The sequence below is a fragment of the Mirounga angustirostris genome, unplaced genomic scaffold, assembly GCF_029215605.1.
Source record: "Mirounga angustirostris isolate CCGP_5_RB_7025 unplaced genomic scaffold, mMirAng1.0.hap1 SCAF_5, whole genome shotgun sequence".
NCBI classification, from domain to species: domain Eukaryota; kingdom Metazoa; phylum Chordata; class Mammalia; order Carnivora; family Phocidae; genus Mirounga; species Mirounga angustirostris.
In genome coordinates, this window is record NW_026991713.1 from 19,749,958 (window position 1) to 19,768,802 (window position 18,845).

General features: G+C 38.7%; 1 protein-coding gene across 6 annotated transcripts in view; it reads left to right on the plus strand.

Annotated features, from left to right (window-relative positions):
- GNPTAB (N-acetylglucosamine-1-phosphate transferase subunits alpha and beta) overlaps positions 1-18,845 on the plus strand; it is a 73,953-nt gene that overhangs the window by 26,765 nt on the left and 28,343 nt on the right. For 2 of the 6 annotated variants that reach the window (XM_045872741.3, XM_064590732.1), the window contains 5 exons: positions 5,568-5,760; positions 6,712-6,753; positions 9,042-9,247; positions 15,370-15,434; positions 15,803-15,937. In XM_045872741.3, coding sequence (XP_045728697.1) covers positions 5,568-5,760; positions 6,712-6,753; positions 9,042-9,247; positions 15,370-15,434; positions 15,803-15,937 — 641 coding nt within the window. Of the gene's footprint in view, positions 1-3,172; positions 3,358-5,567; positions 5,761-6,711; positions 6,754-9,041; positions 9,248-15,369; positions 15,435-15,802; positions 15,938-18,845 lie in introns of all 6 variants that reach the window. The other 4 variants (XM_064590733.1, XM_045872742.3, XM_064590734.1 and 1 more) reach the window with 4 other exon arrangements.

Consider the following 18,845-nt stretch of genomic DNA (forward strand, 5'->3'; position numbering starts at 1 on the left):
CTAGTTTCACTTAAAAATGTTCATGATGAAGCAGTAAAAGTCGTTAATTTGATCATATCTTGACACTTTGACCACACATCTTTTTAATGTTCTGTGCGCTGAAATGCATGTGACTCTGTGGTGAGTGTCTTGAGGAAAAGCCCTGTGTGATTGAGTTGCAATCTAGACTAGCCCTTCTGTTTCATGGAACACCACTGTCATAACTTGAAAGGACAGATGACAGTATTATTACTCAGACTTGGTCATTTGGCAGATGTTTCTTGACAGGGAACAAAGCAATTCTATGTCTTGAAGAAAAAAAAAGTAATAGTATTTGTTGCCAGTGATAAAATTTGAGCTTTCAGGTGAAAATAAGAATTTGGGAAACCTTGTTTCTATCACTGTGGGCTTAACAGCTTCACAGTATCATAAAGACTTCTCTGTTTAGATCTGTGGCATTGTCCAAAAAATCACATTCGTTAAAACTATATAAGAAAATGAAAGAAATAGGGCACCATTTGGCAGATCTACATTTACTCAGTAAGCTATTATTTTCCAGATAACCAATACATTGTTATAGGATCACTGTTACAGATGTTACAGAATCTTGCATGGGTAAAAAAGCCATTCAAAGTGCAAGAAGGACCAGTGGATTTCAGTGGAAAAGCACAGAAAGTTCATTAATGTGGCTTCATATTCCACACTGCAACTAATTTTTTTTTTTTTTTTAATGGAGAAGGGATCTGAGTGGGGAAAGATTTTTTTTTTTTTAAGATTTTATTTATTTATTTGAGACAGAGAGAATGAGAGACAGAGAGCACAAGAGGGAGGAGGGTCAGAGGGAGAAGCAGACTCCCTGCCAAGCAGGGAGCCTGATGTGGGACTCGATCCAGGGACTCCAGGATCACGACCTGAGCCGAAGGCAGTTGCTTAACCAACTGAGCCACCCAGGCGCCCCACACTGCAACTAATTTTTAAGCAACTACCAGTTACTTTGGTGTAGGATCAGAGAGGAAAACCCACTATTACCTGAAAAGGCTTTTATTATTTTTTTAAAGATTTTATTTATTTGAGAAAGAGAGAACACGAGCAAGGGGAAGGGGCAGAGGGAGAGGGAGAAGCAGGCTCCCCCTAAGCAGAGAGTCCCACGCAGGGCTTGATCCCAGGACCTTGGGATCATGACCTGAGCCAAAGGCAGACACTTAACAAACTGAGCCACCCAAGGGGCCCCCTGAAAAGGCTATTAAAATACAACTCTCCTTTCCAGCTAAGTATCTGTATGAGCCTGGGTTTTTGTTATATAGTTCAACCAAAACAACACATGGGAATAGATTGAACATGGAAGATCTGAGGTGCTTGCTCTCTTCTACTAAGTCATTAAAGAGACTGACAGAAATGTAAATCAGTGCCTCTCTTCTCACTAGATTTTTTTGTTGTTTTGGAAAATATTGTTATTTTCATTTAAAAAGTTATTCATGTTAACGTGTGAAGAGGTTTTTTGTTTTAAAATGAGTATTATAATATTTTTAACGTTTTATTTTCAAATATGGCAAATAATAGTTATAACCTATAAACAGAAGTTTTTGGGGGTCCTTAATAATTATTAAGTGTGAAGTGAATAATTATTAAATGTTCTTTGACATAGCAGTTCTCAAAACCTTAGTGTGCAGCAGAATCCCATGGAAGGCTTGAGAAAATGCATTTTCCTCCCACCCTCAGAGTTTCTGAGTCTGGAGGTCTCAGAGGGGCTCACAGAATTTTCATTTCTAACAAGTTCACTGGTGACACTGAAGCTGCTGGTCTGGTGACTACGCTTTGAGAACAATTCATTTACAGATTCTTAATGAAATAAAATTTTCCTACTTTGTTTGCATTATTGCCAGTTATCTTAAGACAAGCTCAAAATGGATTGTCTTTTTTTAATCAATATTTATCAAGCACCTACTCAGCCTACTGTGCCTCATGCTGTGCTTGTGCTGATGGTGCACACTTGCAGAAATCCCTGCCCTGAAGGAGCTTCAAAGCTTCAGAAGGAAAAGTAGCTTTAGAAAATCCAGATACGGAGGTCAGCAGTTCTTGTTCTCTTTCTGAAAAGTTTTGTGTATGTGTGTTAAATATTTCTCCTCCTAATTTTAGATTGCATTAAAATGTAGTTTGATTTTTATATAGGAATATTTCAAAATTGCCTAATTTTGATGATGACAAGTAAATGGATCATATATAACATCACATGTTCTGATACATATATATATATACTTTTTAAAGATTTGTTTATTTGACAGAGAGAGACACAGCGAGAGAGGGAACACAAGTAGGGGGAGTGGGAGAGGGAGAAACAGGCTTCCCGCGGAGCAGGGAGCCCGATGCGGGGCTCCATCCCAGGACCCTGGGATCATGACCTGAGCCGAAGGCAGACGCTTAACGACTGAGCCACCCAGGCGCCCTTGTTCTGATATATTTTAAAATACCATAATATTTGTAGGAAGTTTTCATTATTTTGCTAGTTTCTCTGCAAGTCCCTTTAATGTTATTTGAAATGTTGTTTAAAACAAAGTTCTATATGTCATTAAGAAGTGAATATGTAAATTATCTACTGCTACTAATTGTGAGGCATTAAGTCAGTCTGGGGACTAGTCATCTCTAAAATGTAGGTATTAGATTAATTAAGTGTAAAATCTCTTCCAACTCTTTGGCTCTAAGATATCATTTAAGTTTTCTTACCTATTTTATAGAACGTAGAAACAAGGGACTACATTCACAGTGTCCTTTATATGTCATAGTGCCTGTATATTTACTTAAACTGAACTGATTAAAATAAAAGCTGTATTACTGTCACATGGCTTTGGTTCTGAGTCATAGGTAACTTATTTAGTCTTCAGCTCTAAGATAAAGGCTTTCTTCTCATCTGGAAACTAAGATATAGTGGTCTCGTGGTTAGAAAGAAAGACTCAGACTCACTGTGGCCATGTCTAATAGTAGAAAAACAACTGACTCACTGACCTGGGGCAGATCACACGATCTCCTTAGTTTGTTAGTTTAACACCAGAGAATTAAATTGATCATATAATACAACCTTATCAGAAGAGCCAGTACATAAATCCATTATATACTTAATGTTTTCCCCAATTGAACATGTATGGATATCTCCTCACTCTGTTAAAAATTTTTTTTTTTTTTTTTTTTTATTTGACAGAGAGAGACATAGCGAGAGCAGGAACACAAGCAGGGGGAGTGGGAGAGGGAGAAGCAGGCTTCCCGCGGAGCAGGGAGCCCGATGTGGGGCTCCATCCCAGGACCCTGGGATCGTGATCTGAGCCGAAGGCAGACGCTTAACAACTGAGCCACCCAGGCGCCCTGTTAAAAATTTTCTAATAGCAGGTAATAACTTGTACAGAATAGCTTTGGAACGTGCAATTCTTCTTTTTTTTTAATCTTAAAAAAAAAATAACTTAAAAAATATGTCACCAAAGCAGTTTTTTCAAATTAATTTTTGATCTGAACTATTGGGAATGAGATGACCTTGGATAATTTAGGTGTGGGCAACGCAAGACATTTCTTTTTAATGGAAAAGACTGATATATATGTTGAGGGAATTAACTTAGAGTTAATTTAGCCAACAAGTATATGTTAAACCCCACTCATGTACCAGGCCCTATTCCTAGGCATCTTGTGATGACCAAGAGGAACTCATTGACCTCATAGAGAATTGGCATTTTAGCGGGGGGAAGCTATTTTTTAAATCTTTTTTAACTTAAGTATGTGAACTGCAACCTGTATATAAGTCATTAGTTCTTAGTGTGGATTTCTGGACCAGCAGCATTGCCATACCTGGGAACTTGTTAGAAATGCAAGTTCTGGGGCCCCACTCCAGACCTAGTGAATCAGAAACTCTGGGGATAGAGCCCAGCAATCTGTTTTACAAGACCTAAGGTGATTCTGATGCATGCTAATGTTTGAGAACCATTGGTATAATAAATGCATAAAGGACCTAACTGAGGAAGCTTTTGCATACTGTTTTGGTGAGGAGAGAGAACCTGAAGATGTAGGAAAGAGGGGAAGTCATTAATGCGGCAGGGCACAGAATGTATGGTACCACATCTGCCCTAGATAGTCCATCTAGTGGAAGACAGACATGCATAAAAACTAGTATAACATAGTGTGCTAAGGATTCCTTAGAGTACAGAGTACAATAGAAGCTGCATGGTAAGCAGTACATTCTCTTTGTGGGAGGTGAGGGGAGAGGGCGATTGGGGAAGGAGGAAGTGGTTCAACAAAGCATGTAAAAAAGGATATTTTAGGCAGAGGGAGAGGCATGTTCAAAGGCACAAAAGCTTGCAAGTCTTACTCCGTTGGGGTAAGCGACTAGAGTGTCTAGAGCACAAGGTGCAGATTATGACACGGTTGAGATGTTATTCTGCAGACAATAGTGAACATCGTCAGGAGGGTTGGTAGATGTTCAGCTTTCACATATGTCTTGAGTATTAGGTGATTCCTCATTTTTCCCATGAAGCTTTGGATCCCTGGTTCCTCTCTGACCTTCATTTTCTCTTATGCTCTTCCCTTTTCCCCCCTTGTCTCTGCCACACTGGCCTTTAGCTCCTTGACCATTGCCAGTTAGGTGTCTGCTTCAGAGCATTTGCACATGGTATTCCCATTCTCTGAACCGTTCTTCCCCCAGTTACCCACATTGCTTGCTTCCTCAGTTCCTTCACATCTTTGCTGAAATGCCACTTGCCTTTGAGTCATGATGAACTCCTGTATCATAGGTCCGAAGTAGACCTGAAAGATGGGGGGGATTTTGGTTAAGTTGGTAAAAGAAAGGGGAAGAGAGCTTTCAGCAGGGGTAAAACCTGAACAAAACACTAACATGAGACTTAGGTGAGATACGAATTAGATGCCTGCCTGACTTTTTTGAGGAAAAGATAATAAGGAAAAAATCAAGCAGTTTCAGGAAGGTCTGTTCTAGTGTTTCATATATATCATTGACTCATTTAACAAATACTGAGCTTCTGTGCGCTGGGCACTATTCTAATTGGTTGGATACCTTAGGGAACAAAACAGGAAAGCTTCCTGCCTTCTTGGAGCTTATATTCTGGGGGAGGGACACATCCAGTTACCAATGTAGGTAACATGTTAATTATTTAATATGTTAGAAGGTGGTAAATGCTATGAAGACAAGAAAAAGCAGGGCAGGGGAAGGAGGGTTGGGAGGGGCTGGACTTGGGGCAGCAGGGAATAAGGAAGGCTGCAGCATTAAATAGGGCTGGGTCTTCATTAGGAACTGTTGGATAACTCCTTTTTGGTAGTTTTGCTTAGCTTCTAATTTCTATGTTTGGCTACATTTGCATCACAGCACCCTTGTTTGCTAAACTGAGCATGTAGGAGTGTAAACTGAGCTTCTGAGACCTCCTGACAGTCTTAAAGTGGAGTAATGCAGAACTGCATAAAGATCTGCATGCATCTTGCAGAGAAAGTTCTCAACAAATAGTCTCCCAGCACCAGTTTGAAAACATGCAATTCTATGGTATGGTTGGCTGGTTGGATTACCTTTTCATTGATTATTTTTTTTCATAACCTTTGAATTTAAGCCCTGTTATACTCTTATTCCCAAATGTACTGGAAAAATTCATGTAAGCTGGAAGACCTGTGGGTTTGCCCTAGGCTCTGTCTGCCCATGCCAATTGACGTGGTTTATACCTGGGTGAATGGCACAGATCTTGAACTACTGAAGGAACTACAGCAAGTCAGAGAACAGATGGAGGAGGAGCAGAAAGCAATGAGGTAAAACTGATTCTTTAAAAACAAAACACACACAGTTCTAGGAGTACAAGTAACAGTGCATTTCAGAAAGGAATTTTAGTGACCACTTCAGTGACTCTTGGCCTTACTTCGTAAGATGGCCATTTTATGACTGTGCCACTCCAGTGATGCCTTGTTCTCCGAGGGCCCCAAACGGAAAGGAGCCTCCCGAGAAAGCCCTAGACTTCCTGCTTACTCAGGCTGAGTCACAGGTGTGATATCTTCATGAAATAAGATGTTTGTTTTTCAACGTAGCTTCATGGTAAGACCCGTTACTCCCTTGAAAAACAAAACAGGCCTACAGAATTAACTTTTTTCCATTTGATAAAGTCAAAGTATATTCCTTTTATCCTTTTTAATATCAAATCATACAATATGGAATTAGAAACTTTGCTAATTTTTTATATACGGAGTTTTGATCATTTTATTTCTTTTATCTGAGAAAGGTACAATGCCCTTGAATGGAGAGCCTTTAGAGCTATAATTCCTTAGCAGTTTTTGTTGAGAATTTCTCCATTCATTTCTTTGTAAATGTTAATGGGTGCTCCCCAGTTGCAGGTCATTGACCAAATTATACTGCAACAAATTGTCTCTTTCTCTTTGTGTTAGAGAATATTATACCTTCCCAGTGCATGAAAATGACTTTGGCAGCCTGGTACCATGTTTTACTAGTAAAATGTAAACACTTAAATTTTAAGTTACTTAATTTTTTGATTACTGTGGGAGGTATGTGATGATAATAACTTGAGCATATTTCATTGAAACTTAAAATTTATTACGCACCTTAAATGTTGTAAGCATTATATTTCCTAACCTACTGGTTAGTTCCAGGGGGAGTAACCAAGAAAATCAATGTTGTCAGTTACCTCTTGTTCACAGTTAGGACTAGTACTAGCCCATGCATATGTAATGAAATATATTTGCTTTCATTAGAGAAATCCTTGGGAAGAACACAACAGAACCAACTAAGAAGAGGTAAGTGTTTTGATTCTCAGGAATAGAAGTTGAAGTATTGAAGTGAAACTTCCGGGTTCTCACCTGTTTTTGTTGGATACACAGTATTTTGTATTTATTGTTCCTCTTCAGTCCCTCATCTGCTAGTTTTTGACCCCCAAATTAAGTGCCTCCATTAGATGGAAGATCTTGCAGTGCCAAAGGCATAGTTGATTGAGAACTCTTATTCAGGTTGTACCTAACCAAAGCTTTATCGTTTCCGGATGGGTTAGGTTTCTGGATGGTAAGGTTTTCTTCTCTGTTGTTTTCATTAATCTGTCTTAGTGTTCTGTTCTCTTGGTCCACTTAAAGTATGACTTATACCCAGTGTTTTCATTTCTAGAATTTATATCCATCATTCAATTGTGTATTCATAATATATTTCCTTTAAAAAGCTGTCCTAGTTCTGTCTTATATTTAAGGACTTGGGAAGAGGATTTAGCCCAATGCCAAGAATCAGATGTGCCTATCATGATTTAAATCATAACTGACTCTGATAGGCCCTTAAAACAAGACTGCCTCACTGTCCAGCGGAAGTCTCTGTTAACTGCACTCCCCCACTTAACCTTTTAGACTTAAAAGAGTTATTTTGGGGCACCTGGGTGGCTCAGTCGTTAGGCGTCTGCCTTTGGCTCAGGTCATGATCCCAGGGTCCTGGGATCGAGCCCCGCATCGGGCTCCCTGCTCAGCGGGAAGCCTGCTTCTCCCTCTTCCACTTCCCCTGCTTGTGTTCCCTCTCTTGCTGTGTCTCTCTCTGTCAAATAAATAAAATAAATAAAATCTTAAAAAAAAAAAGTTATTTTATAGAAATGATCCTGAGGAATTTTGAGGTCTAGAAGTGCCCTCTGAATCATTTCTTTGTTATATATATTTATTTATAAATATACTACTGTAATACTACTGTTAATACTTTTTAATACTAATATATACTACTTTTAATAACACTGTTAATATTTTTAATTTTTTAAATACTGTTATTTTTAAGTAACAAATTTTTTAATTATTCAAAGTAATACTGCCACGTTACAGAAGGATTGAAAGGACCTTGAAAAGAACAGGCTCACATAATTCTATGGTCCTCAGTCAACAACTGTGATCATTTTATTATTCCCTTTTCATACATGTATTTATAGTTGTAATTTATAATCTTTTTTGTAATTTATAATCTATGTACAATTTTGTCTCCTTTTCAAATTTTATGTGATCTGTACATCTATGTTGATAAATTATCTTCATGCTTCTCAGTTTTAATAGTTGTATAATATTCCATAAAGTAACTGTACTATAATTTACTAAATGTTGGGCACTTCTGTATTTTCACTGTTGTAAATATTTTGTGATCTTATATTTGGGTTTGTCGCATTTTCTGTTTGTGGGTTTGTTTTTCCTGTTTTGCTTCTCTTCTCCTACTTGCATTAGATTCCTGGAAGTAAACTACCGAGGAAGAAGCATATGTATAAGTTTTTATGGGTCTAAATAAGGACACATGCATTTGCTATAAAATTGCTTCTCCAGAGAGGAAATGGGGAATACCCACCTGCAGTGTTCAAGAGGAATAGGTGTACTGTGCTTGCACTAACATTGAGTCCATTTTTTGAGGGATGCTAATTTAGTAAACAAAATGTGATACCTCATTTTCTCTTGCATTTCTTTAAATATTAGTAAGGTGGAACAATTTTATATATTAACTAGTTGTAGCTCCCACTTTGTGAATTCTCCAGCCGTGTTTTGTCCATTGTTTATTTAGGTAATTTGTTTATTCTAGGTATTCCTTATGTTTAGATAGAAATATCTCATACATTCATCTTAGAACATTGTCACATTTGCTTTTATTTACATTGGTGTAGTGTCTCTCCAGTGTATTTAATTGTGAATTGGTAAGTTGTATCTGGTAGGCTGACTAAATTCTGTAAACAGAATTTATCTACTTCCTAATCTGCCTAATGGTAGACTTCACTGGAATTATGAAAAAATCTTTAAAATGGTAGTAATGAAATGCTTAATTTCTTGTGCACCTTTGAGTTAGTAAATTTTGGTGGCAATCATATTAATAGCAGTTTGAAAGCGCTTTCTTTAGAAGCTGTACTTGTTTAAAATAATTTTATATCATACTTGCTATATTTTTATATTCTTGAGATAAGATTCCTTTATTAAATATGATTTTTATAGGATATAGAAAAATATCTAGAAAATTTAGTAGTACCAACGAGCTTTTCAATGTTGATCAGTTTTTCAAGACTGTTTTTGAGCATGTTGGTGTCTGTTTCCAGTGAGAAGCAGTTGGAGTGTTTGCTGACACACTGCGTCAAGGTGCCAATGCTCATCCTGGACCCAGCCCTGCCAGCCAACATCACACTGAAGGACCTGCCATCTCTTTATCCATCTTTTCATTCTGCCAGTGACCTATTCAATGTTGCAAAACCAAAAAACCCTTCCACTAATGTCTCAGTTGTTGTTTTCGACAGTGCTAAGAATGGTAAGATCTCCTTATGGGTATTTTAAAATCATGTCATCATTGGCTTTTTGAGTAACAAAATTCTGAATGGAACAGACATGATTCTGTTTTAAAGAAGTACCTGATAAACTAAAAACATAAAAACAGAAGCAAAAGAGCTGCCACTGTATTTCAGCCCTAACTTCAGAAAGGGATTGCATATGTCTTACTCCGTGTAACACACTCGCCTTTCTGTGCTGTGGTTAGGACCTTAAATTTGATACTTCATTTACCTTATTCTCTTGGCTCTGACTTATTGTGGAGGCTTATTACTATTATTATTTTTTACCATATAACTCTTCAGCAAGGTTATTTTCTACAGTTTGAACAGAACATACCTGGAACATTCTTACTTTCCATTCTGAATTATCTGATTATACAGTTGATTTGGTCAGATAATAGAATTGAAATTGTAATTTCTGGCATAGAATAATGCACACATCTAGAGATCCCATCCTCCCACTTGGCCACTGAGCTGGTGAGCCCCATGCCTGTGACTCTTCTGGCCTGTTGTCTCTCATGCTTCCTCTGCACTGAGCCTCTCTCCTTGGAGGCTACATGTGTTTCACTTGTGTAAAATGAAAACTGTCATGTTCCCTTTACAGCATTGAGTCCTGTTCTCAAGTTCCCATTCTTTTAGTGTCATACCTCCCAGCTTAAATCTTTGGAAATATCTTTGATGTGTTCTTACTTTTTACATCCATCCCTAATAGATTAACCTCACCCTATTACTTGCTTTTGTTTTTCGCAAATGATTCTCCGCTTTCTTACTCATCTCACTTCCTCTGCACCAGACTGAATTCCTTCACACAGGCTCCCGTGATAGCTGCCTAGCTCCTCTACCTATAAAGTTCCTCTCCAATCTGTCCGGCACACAATCTGAATAAATCAGAAAGTTCTGATTTTATTTGCTTGCTTCCTTTTTGAAGACAATAATACAGTAGTATGTATTTGTTATATATATCTTTGTTACAAATTCCCCTTCCTGGTGTTCAGGACCCAGCCCTGATTCTGCCCTTTGTTTCCCCTGCCCTCTTGCCCTCCTCGAGGCTGCCAGTTTCTTCACACATGTGGTGCTGCTGTCCTGGTCCTCTTCCTCTCCCAGCCTGCCTCCCGTTCTTTTCAGCCCCACCTCTGTCTCCATGAAGATCCTGGACAGTACATTCACAGTGATTCTAATTCTTTTTACTTTTCTGTATCCCTGTAGTACTTTTAACCTCACTCACAACTTACTTTTTGGGGTTTTTTTGTTTTGTTTTTAAAGATTTATTTATTTTTTAGAGGGGGCGGGCAGAGAGAGAGAGGGAATCCAAGCAGACTTCATGCTGAGTGCAGAGCCCAATGTGGGGCTTGATCTCATGAGCCTGAGATCATGAAAACCAAGAGTCGGATGCTTAACTGACTACACCAGCTAGGCGCCCCAGAACTTAGTTTTTGATTACGTAGTAGTTTATGGTGTCTTCATCTAATTTCTTAATCTAGCAGAGACCTTATCACTCACCAGTTTGTGTCCTTCACAGTGTCTAACATCGTGCTGTCTTCTTGGCACTTAATAAGTTATTTGTAATTTGAAAGAAAATTGTAACCTAAGTATAGATATCGCTGCCTTTACACTATAGATTTGTTTCTGAATTATTTTGTATAAATAACATTTTTGTATTTAAGTTATACTTTATACAGGAAAATATAATCTTTGACAGATTATAACAAATTATCTTGATTTCTTGTTTCGCGAAATCTAGCTTTTTTTTTTTAAACTGTCAATAAAGTGTATTTTTTTAAAAGTGAATATTATTTATTTGAAATAAATACAGACATTATCTTGAGATCTTTGGTCTTTACAATGTGTATTTGTATACTGAGCATCTGGTTTTGTGGAAAGATGTATTCTTCCTCTACAATTTGCAGACTTGTATGTGAGCGTTGAGCACTTACGGTAATGGTCTGTTACCTCATGGTGTCTCAGTACTAAGCATTTCACCTCTTTCATTTGATGCCTGTCCTCTTAAGGATTATTGTAAAATTGTGTTCTTGTGAGGTGTCCTTTCCCATTATATTCTTTTATTGGATGGTAATTATTACATAGAATGCCATCTTTTTTGTTTTGTAGAATCTATTTTTCTTTTTTTTTTTTTTGACTAAGTATGTAGTATACAGTGGCTAACTGAACATAATAACAAAAAAAAAAGAAAAAACTATCCTTTATCAGATGGGTGGTTTGCAAGTATTTTGTCCCGTTCTGTAAGTTGCCTTTTCACCCTGTCGATGATTCCTTGGCCAAGTAGCTTTGTTTTTTAAATTAGTTTTAAGGTACTCTGGTGATGTTTTCCCCGGAGAGAAAAAGGAATGACATTAGGAATTATAACTCGGTTATAACATCTATGGAGAGAATCTTGAATTTTTCCTCTGCTAATTTTATAACATAGTAAAGACTTAAGTTGTAAGTTTTGATATGAATAAAATTTGTATTAAACTATAGTCTTCTAAACACTGTTTTTGAATTCCCACTTGGGTTTCTATTTGCACTACTTATTCATTTGTTCAGTAAAGATTTGTGGAGCCACTGCTCTGTGTTGGATGTTGTTCCAGGTAACAGGGAAACAGCAGAGAACAAAAAAGACACATCCCTGCCTTCACAGAGCTTACATTTCTAGTGGGGCACAGACTCACTCTTTATTCTCCTCAATTATCTAGATCAGGGATTGCCAAATTCTTTCTTAAAGGACCAGATAATAAATATTTTAGGTTTTGTGGGCCAATAGGCAACATGGAGGATATTATGTAGGTATTTTATATAAGTATTTAATATTTAGCCATTTTAAAATTGTTCAAAATTGTTCTTAGCTTGGGGCCATACTAAAACAGGCAGTGGCTAAATTTTGGCCATAGAATGCCAACCCCTGATCTAGATAAAAAATTTGTATCCACATTTTATGTTCCATTTATCTCATTTAACTTCTTTCAAGTACATCATCAAGAGCTGTTGACTTTTTTCTCCTTGTGAGATGTGTCGTTTCTCCCCCTCCAGTGCTCCGCCACTGCACTTGTCATCTAGGTTCTCTTGAGTAGACGGGACTTCAGCAGTCGCACAGTCCAGCCCTGCAGCCTGGGCCTGGATTTCTCAGCAAGGTGGTTTTTCCAGTCAAGCTTATCCCCTTTGATCTATAGGAAATGAATGTTCTCCTGTGATAATTCATTTTATCTCCGGACTACATTGACCTTTACACGGAATTATGAAGTGCTTCCTTACAGCTTTCTCACACTGGTTAAATTTGTACCCACTGGGATCTTCCAGAACTAATGTAATATAATCTCTTTCCCATGTGATGTGACATTTCTTTTCATTCCTGTTCTTTTAGCTGTCTCTTAGGGGCTTGTCTGTGTCCTAGATTGTTCTTCTCAGAATGAGCTTTGGTTTCTGTTGCTTTTATTTATTTTTTACTTTTAAAGATTTATTTTAGAGAAAGAGAGTGAGCACGGGGGAGGGGCAGAGGGGGAAGAGAGAGAGAGTCTCAAGCAGATTCCTCACCGAGCAAGGAGCCTGATGTGGGGCTCCATGTCATGACCCTGAGATCACAACCTGAACCGAAACCAAGAGTCAGATGCTCAACCGACTGCACCACCCAGGCACCCCATGGTTTCTGTTACTTTTAAAGTGTGTCAGCTAGAGTAGAATATTTTTTTCAGGTGGTTCATTTGCAAAGAGAATGGGACTATTCATTATTTGTTGAGTGTATACTATGTGCCAGGTACTGTTCTCAGTGCTGAAGGTGCAGCAGTGAAGAGATGGACAAAAATCTTTGCCCTCATAGAGTTTACATCTTGGCAGAGGGAGACAGACAATAAATACAGCATACACGTAAATTATATAGTTTGTAGAAGACAAGTGGTGTAGAGAAAAATTGAGCAGGGGAAATTGGGTGATAAAGGCAGACTCACCAAGAAGGTGACTTCTGAGTGAAAATTTCAAGGTGAGAGGGCCAACAACATGAATATATGGGCAAGGAGTGATTCCGTTAGGTGGACTAGCCAGTGCAAAGACCCTGAGGCAGGAGTGTGTCTGGCATATTTGAAGAAGAGCAGGGAGGCCAGTGTGGCTGGAATAGAGTGAACAAGGGAGAGGGGCAAGAGATGAGCCTAGAGAAGTAATGGGGTAACGGATGGGGTTGGCCCTGGCAGCCATGACAGGGACTTTGGCTTTAACTCAGAATGCGATGAGCAGGGGCGCGTGGGTGGCTCAGTCGGTTAAGCGTCTGCCTTTGGCTCAGGTCATGATCCCCACGTTGGGATTGAGCCCCACGTTGTGCTCCCTGCTCAGCAGAGAGTCTGTTTCTCTCTCCCCCTTGGCTGTTCCCCTGCTTGTGCACCCTGGACTAAAACTCCTAAGTCTTTTTAAAGAAACTTAATATACGGATGTCTGGTTGGCTCAGTTGGTAGAGCATTCAAGTCTTGATCTGAAGTCGTGAGTTCAAGCCCCATGATGGGCAGGGAGACCTACTTAAAGAAAAAAAAAAAAAAGAATACATGCTAATACTCAAATACTTCTTAATTTATGCTTGCATAGTTGGTTTTTGGTGCCAAGTTAAAGGTCTTGGTTTGTAGATTTCATTTTGCTAGGTTTGACTTGTTGCTCCAAATAGTAAGAACTCTGGGGAACCCCTAGTATGTTTTATTCAGGATAATCACTTCTCTGTCTACTTCGTGTAAATCCACACGTTCTGCAAGCATGCCTTCTGGTCTTCCAAAACCTTGATGGATTATGGAACAAGACCGAAACTACAGCAAACCTCTAAAACCTCTCTTTAGGTTGATGGTAGCTTTATAATTTCATTCTTTAGTCAGAATTGGTTATACTCCACCAAGCTTGAGATCTAGGCTAAGTCTCTGTTATATCCATAAAGATGACATGAGATGTCATTAGTTACCTTTGCTAAGATTATGTACAAATAGCTACACCACATCTATTAGAATTCTCTGATCTACCAGTGTAGAACCTCCCATGTCAATGGGGAGAGAGAGAGAGACAGGTGCATATCTGATAAATTTATTCATAATGAACTCCTACTCTTAGTGCTCAGTGCTTCCTTTAAAGATTAACAATATACCGCAAAGGCTTTCATTTTTTCATTGCTCACCAATTCTGTTTTTATGGTCATCTGAGACTCTTGCCCAGAACCAACAGCTATGTTGGCCAAGCTGGACCTTGCTTTCTATGCCCATTTTGCAGATTACAGTCTTCTGACCTCTCTCCTGTTTTCCAAGATCCTGGGATCCCCAAATGTCAGGATCAAGTTGCTGATTTCATTTGTCCCCCTCACTTTAGAACTCGGAGTCTGGGCGCCTGAGTGGCTCAGTTGGTTAAGCGACTGCCTTCGGCTCAGGTTATGATCCTGGAGTCCCGGGATCGAGTCCCACATCGGGCTCCCTGCTCGGCAGGGAGTCTGCTTCTCCCTCTGACCCTCCTCCCTCTCATGCTCTCTGTCTCTCGTTCCCTCTCTCACAAATAAATAAAATCTTAAAAAAAAAAAAAGAAAAGAAAAAGAAAAAAACCGTATCTTTAGAACTCGGAGTCTCCCAGTTGGGCTGTGTCATCCCCCCTCTCCATCTCTAACTTAATCTGCTCTATTCAGCCTTACCTGATGAATTTTAGGAATTCACTGTGACCCTTGGGGAACCCTAGGATCTACAGTGGCTCCCTGCTGTTAATCTAGATGCCATTGGCCTGTCAAGGGCTCCCTTCTGGTTACCCTTCTTGTACCTACCACTCCCAAATGTTTTACTCTAGCCAAACAGTTTTGTTTTTTTTTTTAATATGTTGATGTTTGCTCCAACATCTGTGATTCTGTCAGTCTGTCATTTTCATGTTTCTGCTGCCTGTATGAATCTCTCCTTCAGTACTGCAAAATTTAACATGTAATTGTACACTGGAGTTACATCATTCCCCTTTTGTTGGATGGGTTAAATTTGTCTCCCCGAACTACCTGTTTTTGAGACCATGTATTATACTGCTATAACAGCTCTCAAAATGCTTTGTAGTGTTTTGGCAGATATCATAGGTAAGTATTCATTAAAAACATGCTTTTTTATTGTATTCTTTATTGTAGTTGAAGATGCCCAGAGTGGAATGTTTAAAGGAAACAGCAAGCAGACAGTTTGGAGGGGCTATTTGGTATGTTATTTTAAATTAATTATGTCTATGCAGTAGACTAGAATAAAAAGCTGTTTTACCTTGAGAGGCTTTTTTTTTTTTAAATTTTATTATGTTATGTTAGTCACCATACATCATTAGTTTTTGATGTGGTGATCCATGATTCATTGTTTTTGTGTAACACCCAGTGCTCCATGCAGTACGTGCCCTCTTTAAATACCCATCACCGGTTGAGAGGCTTTTTAATGTATACTTTTTCACTAAGCCTAGCTTACAGGTATTAATGAATGCTGATTTAAGTAATCTTAACATTCTGATTTTGAAGCTGTAAGTTTTCACCAGCCTTATGATGTGGAAAGTGAGTTGTGTTTTTCCCTCTCTTATTTTAGACCACAGATAAAGAAGTCCCTGGGTTAGTGCTAATGCAAGATCTGGCTTTCCTGAGTGGATTTCCACTGACATTCAAGGAAACAAATCAACTAAAAACAAAATTGCCAGAAAATCTTTCTTCTAAAATAAAACTGGTAAGAGCATAGGAAACAGAGCAGTGAGTATAGCACATTTTCATTTAATGCATGACTCTTCTCTTGTGATCCATTTCATTATAGTAGAGCTGACAGTCATAAGCAAGAGGGTCTCTGTTCTGCCACAGTATTGTCATGAAGATGGCTCTTTCTTTACAGAAGATTCTTACTCTTTACTTTTTTTTTTTTTAAAGATTTTATTTATTTATTTGACAGAGAGACACAGCGAGAGAGGGAACACAAGCAGGGGGAGTGGGAGAGGGAGAAGCAGGCTTCCCTATGAGCAGGGAGCCTGATGCAGGGATGTGGGGCTTGATCCCAGGACCCTGGGATCCTGACCAGAGCCGAAGGCAGGCGCTTAACAACTGAGCCACCCAGGCGCCCCTTACTCTTTACTTTTTATTTGGGCAAAAATTTAAGAGTCTTATTTGGTTTGCTGGTTTCCCAGACAGAAACATGATTCATTTGTTTAACAAAAGAGCTCCTACTGTGTGTCAGGTGCTGTTATACCTGCTGAGAATATAGCAAGTGGACAAAAACAGACAAAAGCCCTGAATGGAACTTACAGTGGAAGGAAACGGAAGCACAGGAGGGAGTGAGGGAAGTCATACATAAGTAAACACTTGGACTGCAACCTGCCTATTTATTAAGAGCCTTCACTCATAAAGGGAGTATGCTTCAGATATTTGCAATGGTTGATAATGTGAAACCTTTATTCATAAATAGCTAATTGAGCCACTAATGTATTTGGGGATTTATACCTATTAACTCTTCACGCTTTGATGCCATTTGTTAGAGTTGACTTTGGAGGCTGCCCTGAGACATGCCTTTTCCTTAACATTTATTGTTTTCAGACCCACTTGCCCTATTGTATGGGTGTTCTTTCCTTTTGAGCTTATGTCAAGATACCTGTGGTTCTGTCAAACATTCCAGGTTGTAAAACGTGAATACTTTTCTCTTAGAAGGCATAAAGTTCTGGGCTCAGAATTTTTTTTAGGGTCTGGTTTTCTTGATTTTAAAAGGAAATGTTCTTTAAATTCTGCCACAGTGTTCAGGTTCCTGACTCTTACTTCCTTCTATTCGTGTCATTTAACAATTTGGAGGTGAGAGGATGGAGATGGGTAGGCAGTGATGGGGAAGAGCAGTGTTTGTGGAGTTCTTATTTAGTTGCTCTCTTGACCATGTTTTTTAATATCCTACCCCACCCCCAACATTCCCTTTAACTTGTTTCTTTCCATAAATATTTCACTGTTTTAAGATACACTATGTGACCATTGTAAGTGTGATGGTAATATGAATGACATTTTTTTCATATTTTCCTTAAGTTTTTTTTATGGTACTTGGAAATCTAGTAGTTTACAGCTAGATTGGGGTTGAATTATTTCTTATCTTCAGTTATTTAAAAATATATACTGTATTCCTCCTTCCTCTAAGGAAGAGGAATTGAAAAAATTTGACATATAACACTGTAAATTTAAGGTGTACAACATGCTACTTTAAATACATTTATGTATTGTAATATGATTGCCATTGTAGCAGTATTTATCACATTACAAAATTATAGTACAGTATTATCTATATTCATTATACGGTGCATTAGATCCCTCTGGCTTACTTAGTACTCATTGCAAAGTTTGTGTTTTTAAAACGTCAGTCTTATTCCCCAAACCCTATCCCCATGGTAAATACCATTTTACTTTATGTTTTTTATGATTTTGACTTTTTTGGATTCCACTTGTGATATACAGTATTTGTCTTTCTGTGTCTGACTTTTCTCACTTAGTGTGATGTGCTAAGCCTAAGATCCATCTATGTTGTAGCAAATGATAGGATGTCCTTTCTCATGGCTGAATAATATTCCATTGTATATATATACTACATCTTTTTTATCTGTTTATCTCTGTTGATGGGCATTTAGGTTGTTACCATATCTTGGCTATTGGGAATAATGCTGTAGTAAACATGGGAGTGCAGATACTGCTTCGAAATCCTGTTTTCATTTCCTTTTGGTATATACCCAGAAGTGGAGTTGCTGGATTGTATGATAGATTTATTATCTATCTATGTAATTTTTTGAGGAGCCTCTATATTATTTTCTATAGTGGTTGGACCAATTTATATCCCCACCAGTATTGTACAAGGGTTCCATTTTCTCCACAGCCAATGTTTATTTAGCTTCTTGGCTTCCAAGCTGTTGGTTCTAGAATTATGGACATGTGTGTCTGTACTTTGTTACCTGAAATTCCTTATGCAAAAAAATTTTTTTTTAAGATTTTTATTTATTTATTTGTCAGAGAGAGAGCACACACACAAGCAGGGGGAGCAGCAGAGGGAGAAGGAGAAGCAGACTCCCCGCTGAGCAGGGAGCTTAATGCGGGACTCGATCCCAGGACCCGGGGATCATGACCCGAGCCGAAGGCAGCCGCTTAAGCGACTGAGCCACCCAGGCGTCCCAAGAATGACATTCTTGAATCTATTTATATGATTCCAACTATAATATGTTTCTAAAGGAAAGAAGGTTCATGACACATCTCCATTCTCCAGTCAGGTTTCACTGCTCTTTGCCTGCTGCAGCTGCTCCCCGGTGCTGATTGCTTTTGGGGTGTCTGTTGGTGGATGGGTGTGTGCTGCCAAAGAATGCCAATCCAAGTAGTGATTGACCCTTCAGCAAACTATTTTGGGTGGTATAGAGTGTGGTGAGGTAGGGTGGGATAATAACTTGATTTGGTCAAGTAGTACCTACAGGCTCTGTGCACGATGATACCCCCTTCTACCGTTATTCACCCGGCTGGAGATTTATTTGGATTCCCAGGCTTGTTTTTGTGGAGGCTAGCACCTCCTCAGAGGGTCAGGCTAATTATCCATGACTTTCATTGCACGTCATTTTCACGATGCCAACACCTACAAT